The sequence below is a fragment of the Medicago sativa genome, chromosome 3 (genome assembly GCF_051527215.1).
Source record: "Medicago sativa cultivar Bolivia chromosome 3, Bolivia_mono, whole genome shotgun sequence".
Taxonomy (NCBI): Eukaryota; Viridiplantae; Streptophyta; class Magnoliopsida; order Fabales; family Fabaceae; genus Medicago; species Medicago sativa.
In genome coordinates this window covers 75620621-75633213 of record NC_140751.1, presented here as the reverse complement: position 1 = coordinate 75633213, position 12593 = coordinate 75620621, and the positions used below count along the sequence as shown (strand labels likewise).

Sequence of the window (12593 nt, the reverse complement as noted above, 5' to 3'; positions counted from 1 at the left end):
ACCAACAAATAACTTAAGGGACCAAATTGTAATGTTAATAACTTATGGGACCAAAATGTAACCAACAAATAACTTAAGGGACCAAATCATTAATTAAGCCTTGAATTTATTAAATTCCAGTACATTCAATATTGAGCATTCCAAAATCTTTCTGTGTATTGTTTTTAGTTGTGCATGTACTCATGCTGTGAAGCAATCACCAACCACAATTTACATGACTACTTTCTCCTTTCATAATTTTCATATATATATCCCCAATATGTGGCATAGTGAATCTGTATTATTACGCTTGCTAGGTAATGCGTTAGTGAAATCCAAAAATTCTTTGGGAAATAAGATAATAGAATGAAGTTCATGAAAAGTCAAGACATGTGATACTTGTTTGTCGCATTCATTTTCTTCTTATTTCTATATCAAACTAAATTTCCAAATCACAGAATAGGTTTTTCGACTTTTGTACACGGATACATGTATGATCTTAAACTCGGTGAAGCATCTTACACGGTAACAAATCATTTTCAGTGTTAAAACTCATTCTTATTTAATGATATCATCAATGAAAACACATGCACGATGTGTTAATTTATATGATGTGTTAATTTATATTCGTAGAGCTAAAAATACTGCTTATATCAATCTAAACACAGCATAATAGTGTCAACAACTGCATCATTATAGCCGAGTTAAAAAATAAAAATAGAAAAATGCGTCATTATAAACTAACTAGCAACTACTACTGTAAACATCAATTTCAGCCGCTCTAACGGAATTCCCATAAAGTTGAATTACATACTTATGATAGCTGTACTCACTCTTCAGGACAAATCAACTGGATATGTCTGCCTTCTATATGAACAAATTCCCCCTTACCATGTATGTAAAATAAAATAATCACCAGTGAAGTATGTTGGGGATATCCAGTTCAAGGAACCAAATTCTCACAAAACCTATCCAGATCTTCGAAGGTAAACCAGTCTTTTTTCATCTGCACCATACCAATGGCAAACAAAATTAAATCATAATGTGCGATTTAATTAATAATTTTCAAGAATGGCTGAAGAGAAAACTTACAAAGTAAGGGTACCCCTCCATGCTAAAATTCTCAGGTGCGCGTTCCAAAAACAATTTAATGAAATAGAGGACAAAGTTCCCACAATCAGTGTCGTCTTTTTGTTGTGGCACCTGCAATATAGATTGGTTTTCTTTTAACCATTGGTGATTTGATTACATTGGACATGAAAATTGTAAAAGGGGTCGTTATTACCTTGGGCACTAAAAGTGGAATTCGAGATATAAGATCCTTGGTCTCTGGCCTGCCCCCGACTTTATAAATGTCTTGTACAAATCTGAAAATGAAGATAAAAGCTGGTAAATTGCAAATACTCTGACAGGGCAAAAATGTCTGATCAAAATAAGTAAATATAGTTGAACAAAGCACACTTTCTTATGTCTGGTTCAAGCTGCTGCCTTGGATCGGTCATTTCAAGAGAATCCAGCAACAACATACAACGTGATCCAGTAGCGGATTGCAAGTTCTCACCAAAATGGCAGAAGATCAGAAGGTTCCAGTGCCCCCTACAAAATTATGATTTCAAAGGATAAACTCCGTGGATTGACATTTAACAAATAAAATGGCTCTTGTTATTAAAGGGAATTGAATAATTAATCAAAAAAGGGAATTGAACGTGTTTACCATACGACTATAGGAACAAAAACATATGCCTTTGTGAAAATGTTTTTTTTATCAATCCAACTCAGCACCTTATCTCTGTACGAAGCATTCCTGTAAAGGCTAAACCATAAGCTGTCCATGTATGCAAACGACCTCTTCCTATCTTCTGAAAAACTCTCCCATACTTTCCTGTCAGATAAATAACATTTATATTTAGAAACAAACGCATGATTTTCATGTTGCTCCTTTTCCATCAAAAATCATTGAACTGTGAATCATTAATGTAACTCACGCTAAGAAATTATCAAAGACTCGACTGTTTAGCTTTTCCTTAGATCTAGCGAGAACTTTGTTGCCTTTGAATGTTCTCTTGATTTTTGTTCGTGGTCGCCGAGGAATACTAAATGTAAAAATCGAACTATCACTTCCTCTCACTTTTACAGTCTTGGTTTTGCTTTTCTGATGAGCATCAGCGATATTGGTTCCATGTCTTGAGTCAATTTCTCCTTCCTGATTCGCAAAATCGACTGATAAGAACAATGACAGACATAATCAACTTCTCTGATTGGCTCCCAATAGATATCAATATCCAGATTTATTGAACTTCTCAAAAAACACTCGTGGAAAAAGCAATGCTCAAAAGAATCTTACAGTAACTATTAATTTTTTAAACAATAGCTTGTAGCATAAGTTGAAATCAGTTCAAGCATAGCTGCTTTTTCACAAGCTCTCTCAATTAACTTTACATAAACACCTATAATCTTATAACTATTTTTTGCAAGTGGAAAACCGTAAACTTATTTTAATTGGGAAGCTCCCTATGTTAATAGCAAACACAAATTACAATTCACAAATTAGACCTATGATGTTTATAGACGCAATATCAGTGTTTTAAATAAATTGCAGATATAAATGCGGGGACACAGCTTGATTTACTTTTTTTACACAGAAAGCAAATTTCTGTGTTGTGTAAAGATTCTATATAAGGCACAAAAAGTAGGTTTATACTATTATATATGCAACAAAGCTATTATTTTCACACAAACAACAATGGAATCTCCCGTAAATTGAATAAACGAAGGCAAGAGTGTATCATGTATGAGGATAAAAAAAAAAAAAAACTAACCTTTAGGGCCAATTTCTATCACCTCTCTTGTGGTCTCGATTTTCTTCTTTCTTTGACGGGAATAAACATTCTTGGGCACAAATCCTGAGCTGGTTTTTCTTTCCTTATTCCTTAAGTCCACTGATAGGAACAATGACAGGCATAATCAACAATATCAATGTCCAGTTTGAAATAGCTTCTCAATAAACACTTATGAGCAATGATTCATAGGTACGTGTAGGTACCCAGTACGAAATACATCAAATTTTAAAAAATTAAGGTACGGGTACGTTGACATAAAACATTAAAAAGAAGATTTTCCAAGTGAATTACTACCATTGTTGTTGTAAAAACATTAGTTTAAACGTGATTTTAGTCCCTGCAATTATAGTGTTTTTTGGTTTTATCCCCTGCAAGATTTTCTGTTTAGATTAAGTTCTTGTGAATTAAAAAATTGTTATTTTTAGTCTCTATAAGCTGATGTCAGGGACTAAAACAACAATTTTTGAATTTACGGGGACTGAATCCAAACAAAAAAAAAACTTACAAATGCTATAATTGCAGAGGCTAAAACATATTTAAACCTTTTAACTTTCCGTAAACACCTATAACCTTATAACAATGTTTCTAAATGTGGGTCCTTGTGAGCTTAGCTCCGTTGGTAGGAACGATACCACAAAAAAGAAAACATAGTTTCTGAATGTGGAAGATGGCAAAAACACAAACACAAACTCCACCTAAATCGCAAAAACTATGCCCTAACAGTAGTACCTCAAAATCAATGTGAAAGAAACTAATGAAACCCCCACCCAAATAATTAAAAAAAAAAAAGGAATAAAATGCTAGAGAATCTGAGAACCCTATAAATTACACAAAAAGCAAATTTGTTGTTGCGTAAACATGAGATTGAAGGCAGAAAAAGTAAGTAGCGTATTATATATTCAACAGAAACTATCATCATCATCATCATCACAGAAACAGCAATGGAATATGAAGTAAAATTTAAAGGTGAAGGCTTACTGTGTTGAGAATCGCTTTACTTGAGCGGCCAATTGGAGAATCGCGGTGGATTTCTACTTGACGAAATTCTATAGTGTTTCGGACCGTTGAGTTCAGTGCTCTTCTGCCACTCCAATCAATTTGTTTCTCATTTCAATTGACCTATTTCACTTTTTCTTCAATAATTACTTTTTACAGGTACCCGTATCGGATACGATACACCACAAATACTTGCTGATATGCGTATTAGAATTAATTATTTTAATTTTAAAAAAATATTTTATCGGATATTTATAGATACTTCGTAGATACACAAAGATGTTTGTAAGATGAAAAGAAAAAAGTTAGACAATGTTGTAAAAATAAAGTAGAAATGTATATGATTCAATTTTAGACGTGCATCAGTAAAATTTCTCAATAAATCACTTAAAATTATACTTTTTATGGATGAAGGTAATGAGAGGGGTAATTCAATTAATCAACGTTAAATAAAATTTGTGTTGAGTTCTTTTAATGATCCTTCTCTCGATATCCCAACCTATGAAAATATAATATGGTTTGTAAAAAATACTTCACATTTTTTTATTTTGATCACATGTATTATTTTTTAAAATTATGACTTTTATAATAATATAATAATGTTTTATTTTGATCACATGTATTATTTTTTTTTAAATTATGACTTTTACAATAATATAATAATGAAGAGTAATCAATACTTATTTTCTTCAATTACTCAAAAAAAAAACTTATTTTCTTCAAGTATTTTTCATACATATTAAGCTTTAATATAATTTTTTTGTTAACGTATCTTAGTCATATCGTCTCCTAAATTTAAAAAAAACGTTGTCATATTAGACCATTGATATACTTATTTACTATAATATCCGTCATTATAAGTATTGTAATGTCAATTCTTGTAATAAAAAGGTTATTGATAGCATTAAAGGCTATTTTGAAGTTAAAGACTAATTTAAATAGCAAATTGCAAAATCAAAAATTATTTTAAAATTTCGACACACTGAAGGATTATTATGTTTACTCGTTACACTTTCAATGACGAAAATGACTATTTGTCATAAAATAAACTACACATTTATTCTCTTAACTAATTCTGTTTTTAATTGAATACTAATATATTTAGTCCCTAAACATCGTATCATGCAAGTCTAATGAATCTAATAATGGACCTATTCTTACTTGGTTATAACCCCAAATATAAAGTTTTAGACGCACACATGAGTGAATAAAAGTAAAAGAAAAAGGAATTAAACAAAGTATATTTTTTAAATAAGTAAGCAATATATAATTTGATGTGTGTGCCTAAATCATTTTTATTTAGATTTGTGACCAAGCAAGTGTGCTCTCTAATAATGAACCGTCATCGCCTATTTTTTATTTTATTTTTTTTTACTTTTCTTCGTCTTCTATTCTCTAGTTCTTCATCGTGACAATTCAAAATGATTCCTTAAATATTTTCAAAGTGTGATTGAAAATGAATGAGTTTACTTTGTTGTTTATTGAAATTAGTTAGGTAAGAAAATTTATTTTTATTTTTGCAGGAGAAACCATAAGCCAAATAGGCATCCCTACATTTCAAGTAGTTTTACTTGATCAATGTTAGTATTCCATTAAAGTCTTTTAAATGTTGAGAGATAGCTATGAGGGAGACATTATTCTATGGAGACAAACATAAATGGAGATTGGAGACATTATTCTATGGTTACAAATATAAATGAAATGTTTCGGCACATACATATAAATATATATTTTTAATGATAAAAAAGAAATTGACAATAAAGTGATTTAATACTTTGAGAAAAAAATCTAATTCTATATATGTGTGTCTAAACTCTATTTATTTATGTTTGTGATCATAGTAGAATTCCTTTCCATGAGAATGGTTGCATGCCTGACAATATTCTTAACGGTTTCAAATAATAGTGTACATCATTTATGTTTGAGTGTTCTACGATAGAGGGGAACAAAGTTCAAATTTCATTGTTTGCGAAGTAAACCAAGATGAACGGGTTATGATTTCTTCACTTCATCCTTATTTGAAAAAACACCATTATGTAAAAATAAAAATTTATTGCTTTATTGCTTTCATAACTCTCGTTGTTATTTTCACTCATAAACATCAATAATGGGGCTTTTATCATTTTGACTTGATTTGCACGTATATTTGTTTTGAACCTTGCACATGTGTAACCAAACACAAGTACGATATTTATGGATGTCTAAAGGATTTTTAGAAGTTTATTACAATGACACACAAAGTCAATTACAAAGAAACCAATGCCGAAGCAACAAAACCCGACGAACGGGAACCACAAAAAAAAAATTACATAATTAAACCCATATAGTTGAGAGGGTATCGCCACCAACCATGATAGCCAAAAGCAAAAGTAAACAAATATGCCTTTAACCGCGCATAAATCCGATACCGTGTTTTTGAAAACTCGGTTGTTCCTTTCTTTCCAAATAGTCCAAACAGATGCAAGCCAAACCAGCCTCGAGATGAATGAGATGAACGAGGTAAACCAAAAAACTGACCAAACTGAAGAAAATGTCCGCGTAACACCGTAGAGTCAACCGTGAAAATGCCTAACCACCTCCATACGAGATACCACAAGCCGCCGAATAAATTGCAGCCCAAGAAAAGATGGCCAACCGTTTATGCATAACTACACCCACTAACACAAACGTTGTCACCTTCCTGAAGAACCCTCCTCCGCACAAGATTATCCTTGGTTGGTAGCCTGTTGCGAAGAAGACGCCAAGCAAAAAAAGAAACTTTTAACGGAACCTGTTTATGTCATAGATGAAATTATATATATATATATATATATTTCTTTTAAAGAATGAAATTATAAATTTGTTAACTTTTTAAAGTAATTAGTCTACGTTCACTTCTCACGTATTTGATGTATTATTATAAACCATATTTGAAATTTACTATAACATATAGTCAAATCATCTAAAAGGTCATGTTAAAATTTGTTATCAGCTCATTCGTCTATGTAACCATGGATAGTTACTAATTTAAATGAGAAATTCATGCCTATAAGACTTTTAAACACACTTATTTGTCATATCAAACTTTTAAAATGTGAAATTCATGTCTATAAGACTATGAGAGGCTATATGCCAAGTCTATACCTTAAATTTCCAAACAAGGCAAACTTAGACTTTGCAAAGTCTAACTCGATCCAACATATTTTCATCATACCTTCGTAAATCAAATATTTGTCGGCCGAAAAAGTTTTTTACTTGCTCAATAAATATTCTTTTTAATGTTTTTACCAAAACAAGATAATATTGTTTTAAATGTTATTTTTAATTTCTTTCAATTTTTTTTTGTTATTTTCAATTGATTTGCATTATTGTTGCCTTTTTTCCCATAAAGACACGTGCTTTAAAGTGTATTTATATATTTTTCTTAATTCAGTTACTCCATAAATCTTAAAACATTTAAAGAGTTTTTTTTTACTGTAAATAGTTGCAATCTAGTCATTATTTCAACAAAGAGTACTCGTATGAGATGACAAATGATTTCTACAAGATCAACCATAAATTTTAAGTTCTTATGACATTAACCATAAATTTTAAGTTTAAATGAATCTTTTAGAATGCAGTATTATAAATCATTTAAAAGATAATTTTGATACCGATTGTGATTCTATCCGATTCAAGAGATTAATCTTTCGCAGTTACGGCAATAAAATAGAATCATACCAATAAAAAAAACTTATATTTATGATTATCGCTATGGATTACTGAATTTTGATTGAAAATATTTTTTATTTTTAAACTCATTGTGCATATAAACATATAAAAGTATTGCACGTAATAATTTTTCTTTTGAAAATTTTAAAAATAAATATTAAAGTAAAGAATACTAGCTAGAAGATTCCAATATATTTATATTTATCTATAATCAACCATCCATCGAACTTAATTTAGAGGGTTAAGAAAGAAAGAAAGAAAGAAAAAATTGTACCAAAAAAAAAACAGAAAGAAAGAAAAAAATTGATTTTTTTTGAAGGAAAGCAAAAAAAAAGAAAAAAATTTGATGAATTAAGCTTAATTGGTTTCTTTTTTTTTTTTTTTGGTGAATTGCTTAATTGGGTTTAATACAGGTAAAGTAAACGTTATTAAAAATCAAAATGTTTAACGCATATGTCGATATCTCCGCTAATATTTGTTTCCCCCCGTTACTTCTCTTCTCCAGCTCACTATTCTTCACGGGAAATCAATGAATTCAAACACGCAAATTATTGATCCTTTTTAAATCTTCAATTTTCATTGCTCTCAACTCTAATATTAATCTTACACACATTTCAATTACACCAATGGCCACCGCAGCATTCAAATCCACCACAAAGAGAATCCCCGTCGGAGCTACCTCCGCCGACGACTCCACCTCTTCTTCCTCCTCCCACCACCGCCGCTCTCGTAGCCTCAGTCGACCAGCTCGCCCTCTTTCCTCTCGTGACAGTGACTCTGACCGCACTGCGCCTAGAGGGAAATTCGTCAACACTGTCAGAGGCTCCGGCTTCCCGGAGATCAGTCTCGACGATCTCGCTATCGAGTTTTTTGAATCCGCCAACCGTGGACGAGGTGATTCTAAAAGCTCTGAATCAGAGTCTACTCCTGCCTCGTCGTTGAGAAGAGGGAGGTCTGTTTCCAGGAGGAGCTCCGGCGTTGGGGATGATAGACGGAACAGTATTGGCGGTGGTGGAAAAACAATCTCCGATGCGACTTCGAGAAGAAGAAGATCACTTTCAGTGGTTAGGTGCCAAATTAGTGATTCTGAGGTAACAACTAAAACTTTCATCATTCCAATTACGCGTTTGATCTTGATTTTGGAGTTTGAATTTTTTTTTCTGAGGGAATTTTGAATTTGTTGTTCTGTCATTTATTTTAAGAGGGATACGGTCAAAATTCAATGTGTATTCTATTTGTCTGTTTGAATTAGGTGGATAAATAAATTAAAACTAGTGATTTTTCATTACATTTATGTTAGGACTCACCTCTTATTTGCTTCCAAAACAAGGCAATGTTAATTAATAATTACATATTTGGTTGATGAAATTAATCTATTTTAATTTTAATTTTTCATTTAAAGCTTACTGCAAAGGATGTATGATCAGATTGAGAGAACAGAGACAGTTCAACATTGCATTGAAATGTAGAAGAATGATATAATACTTCTTAAGTATACAAACTAAGTGTCTCTCATTCAAATATAAAACAAGAGGCACAGTATTAAGCATAACAGCAAAGCTAATTAACTAGAAGCATCTAACTAAGTGGCTGAGCTGGATTTAGTCATTGATGTGCTGGATTCAGCTGGGCCAGTAGGACCTGGTGATAGAGTGAACATTTTATTTCTTCTAATAATTGAAAAGGAGTATGTTAGCAACACATGCACAGTGTCTCTCTATCATTGGGGTGAAATTCAAGTGTTTTCCACCACTTTGGAAATATGTCCCTCTAAACAGAGAATACGGCCGACGTAGATTTGTGGAAACTGCATGCATTTCACACGTATGTTGCAAGTATTACTCTTGAGAAAATGGATTTGGACCCAATTCTATCTTATCAACGAATCACAGAATATGATATTGGTAGTGACAAACAAAGACACAATTTGTTTTGAAGATTGCTACCGGGACTCAATGAGACTTGTTGGTTTTTGGATCAAATCCCAACCACAGTTTTGTCAACTTAATTTGTTACGGTGCTATTAAGCACATTTAATTATAAAATACTATGAGTTATTTATGTGCGTGCATATCTTGCATGATACAGAGTGACCTGGATCGTTCGCATAATTCTAAAAGTCGGGCAAATCCGTCAAATAACGATATTGGGAGCAAGCTAATGCAAAAGCCAGTTGCTTCGGATCAAATACACGTGCTGAAAAAGTCCCTTAGTCAAAAGGATTTGAGATCATATGATGGCTACTCTGTAAGTGTGAATTTTGTTGTTAAATTGATATTTGTTTGTCTCATCGTGGAACCTTGTAGCAGTAATTTTTAATGTCGAGAAGATGCAAAAGAAAAAAAAAAGATAGGTGAAAGGGCAACATGCTATCTATGTTTTTTTTTGACAATGATATCCATGCTGTCTAGTTAAATTATTCTCACTTTATCATAGCACATTGTATTTTAGTTAACCTGTGATTGTGTCTATGAATTTCAGAGTCATTCTTCAGTTCTTACTGACGACGAAGGAGCTGGTGTTCACTTCAAAAAAAGTGGAAGCGAGAAACTACGAGCAGTTCATGCGCAAAAGAAGGTTGCTGAATTACCTCTGTGCAAGTAGAGGCTGAATTTTATGAATTTCACTTCTAATATTCTTCTTGTTTTAAAAACGCTTCAGGTTGGACTCGTTGACATGGCTAATGGATTGCACAAAGCAATGCGGAAAGAATTGAGGCATATGGAAACTGATCTAGTATGTGAAATGTGAATTAGTTTTATATAAATATGTTGGTTTGTATGTTCTCTTCCGAGCACACAATAATCTTATGGACTGAATGTTTTCCTACATTCTAATGAAACTTTCACTTTTAAGGCGGCGGTGAATTCAAGGGCATCCCCTTTATCCTCGGGCAATCGGTTGCCATCAGATAATTCAGATTCTATTCAGGTTGCTTCTTCGGTCAGAAGGAGCTATGAATCTGAATTGGAACAGGTATTAGAAGTTAATAGCTATTTTTTAAGAAAATGTTATCTCTTTCATGTTTTTAACATTTGCATTTTTTTTTATAAAAAAAATAGAGTAGTTTGAAATTCTGAGCAATGGTGATATTAATTGCAAAATGTTCTAATATGCCTTTTCTTGAATTTATTTATTCTAAGGGGTTTTTTGTGTAAAACTGCAGGTTAGCCTAACAAAAGCATTTATTTTTTTATTGTTTTAAATTACAGTCAGAGAAACGAAAACAAGATTTGTTAGCTGAAATTGTGTTCGAGGAGCAGCGAGGCAGAGAACTTTCCAAGATCGTTAATGAATTGAGTCCTACTAAAAAGAGCAATTCAAGTCCCGCTAAAAAGAGCAATTCTTTACCAGAACCGCCAAGAGCCCGGAAGGTGCATGCCTCTATTGTGTTCAACATTTTGACAAAAGTTTCCTTGTAATTTGAATTTGAATAAAACCATTGTTGTCTTTAATTGTGAAGAAAAAGGAAAAGATTATGCGTTATTTTTCTTATTTAAGCAGTGTTTTCATTTTATTTTATTTTCCAGAAAAGTAATGACAGAAGCAGAATGTCTATGCGGTTGACTGAGGAAGCTGAGAGATATATTGAAGATTTTATTTCAAATGTTGAAGATACAGATATTTCATCACTTGATGGAGAAAGGAGTGACACAAGCTCATCCATTGGAGGACTGATAAAACCAGAAACTTTCAGCAGTCCACCATTGCCTAGATCTCTCCCTGTTTTGATGGATGGAATTACGTTACCATGGTTGCAATGGGAAACAAATAACGATACTACTCCTATGGCAACTCTGAACAAGGCGCTTTTGACATCAACTTCGAATACTGCTGCAAGTTCCACTCAGGTTATCACTGACCTATTAATTTGTTTTCAAATGAACTGTGTTTGAGATCTCATTTAGATCATTCATGGCAGTAACATGACCATTTGAATACTAATATTAAGATATCTTCACATCAGCTCTTCACATGCACACTTTTTGTATTGACTGCTAAATAAGCACAAGTCTAGGGTAATTGCAATTTAATGTATAATCATTAATCATAGTCCCTCTTCAAAAAAATGTATAATCATAGTCATAAACCTTCTACATCTGCTGATGTACGATGCAGAAACACTATAATTTTGTCATTGACATACAAATTTTTTGAAGAATACCAGTAGTTGTTGTCCAGTATTTTACTATATGTAGGTTTTAATTTTCTTCGTTTTTTGTGACCTGAATTATTGAAATTCATTAATGTCATAGGAAAATTTGAAAGATCAAAGCAACCATTCTATCGGTAGTCGTGGAAGCTGGAGCCCTGATTACCTTAAAGAGTATGTTGGAAAGGATGTATTCAGTAAGCTTGGAAAAGTTTATAGCAATCCAGACGAGTCATTCTCAGCTAAATCAAAAGGATTGAGATTTGACATAGATGAGTATCTCAAAGTTAAAAGCAATGAAGATTTTCTGACTGAGAGATGGAAGCAACAACAAAGAATTAACTCAGGCTGTCTCCTATTGTGTAACATAAGTTTGTTTTAGTGTACAGATAATTATAATTAGTCTAGCTATGTTACCATATTTTTTAAGGCAATCATGTTGATAATAAATGACAAACATCATATGTGATAGCCTTTTCTCATATTGGTTCAATATGCTGGATTTTTTAATTGCCTGCAATAGTTGAGTATATGTTTGGAGGAAAACGCAGTTCACATCCATTTCCACGTTTGCAATTGCCTCACCGTGGAAACAAACACATGCAACTATTTCAGTTTACTGGACATGGAATAGTTAGTTAAGAACGTACTTTGCCATATTTTATTACAACAATCCTTTTTCTCATATCTATTATCTCTTCAATTATTTGTTGTTATTTTAATGTTCTGAGAAATATGGAGAAACATGACTTTTTTTTTTTTTTTTTAATCCTCGTGTTTTAACATATGAATTGGCCAGTACATTATCAATAGCTGAAATCACGAATACTCAATTTTACAAATTTATGAAGAGCTTTTTATTTGTCTTACAATATAAGCTCGCATTATAACATTTTAAAAAGGACAACAATGATGTTACAAATTTTCAGCTCTCT

At 32.2% G+C, this 12593-nt stretch overlaps 2 protein-coding genes across 2 annotated transcripts; one reads left to right on the top strand and one right to left on the bottom strand.

The window, feature by feature from the left end:
• Window positions 1-515: 515 nt before the first annotated feature.
• Window positions 516-3902, bottom strand: LOC146940228 (Cysteine proteinases superfamily protein). Its single transcript, XM_085753904.1, has 8 exons — window positions 3798-3902; window positions 2799-2918; window positions 1965-2199; window positions 1694-1861; window positions 1441-1575; window positions 1265-1346; window positions 1072-1182; window positions 516-985 (listed from the first exon to the last, which is right to left on the bottom strand). Coding segments are annotated over exons 1-8 (915 nt in total). The 5' UTR covers window positions 3799-3902; the 3' UTR covers window positions 516-922.
• Window positions 3903-7966: 4064 nt separating this feature from the next.
• Window positions 7967-12345, top strand: LOC146940227 (uncharacterized). Its single transcript, XM_085753903.1, has 8 exons — window positions 7967-8596; window positions 9594-9752; window positions 9987-10082; window positions 10167-10241; window positions 10362-10481; window positions 10718-10879; window positions 11036-11356; window positions 11762-12345. Exons 1-8 carry the CDS (start codon window positions 8132-8134, stop codon window positions 12038-12040), a joined length of 1677 nt encoding a protein of 558 aa, XP_085610029.1. The 5' UTR covers window positions 7967-8131; the 3' UTR covers window positions 12041-12345.
• The last annotated feature ends 248 nt before the right edge of the window (window positions 12346-12593 follow it).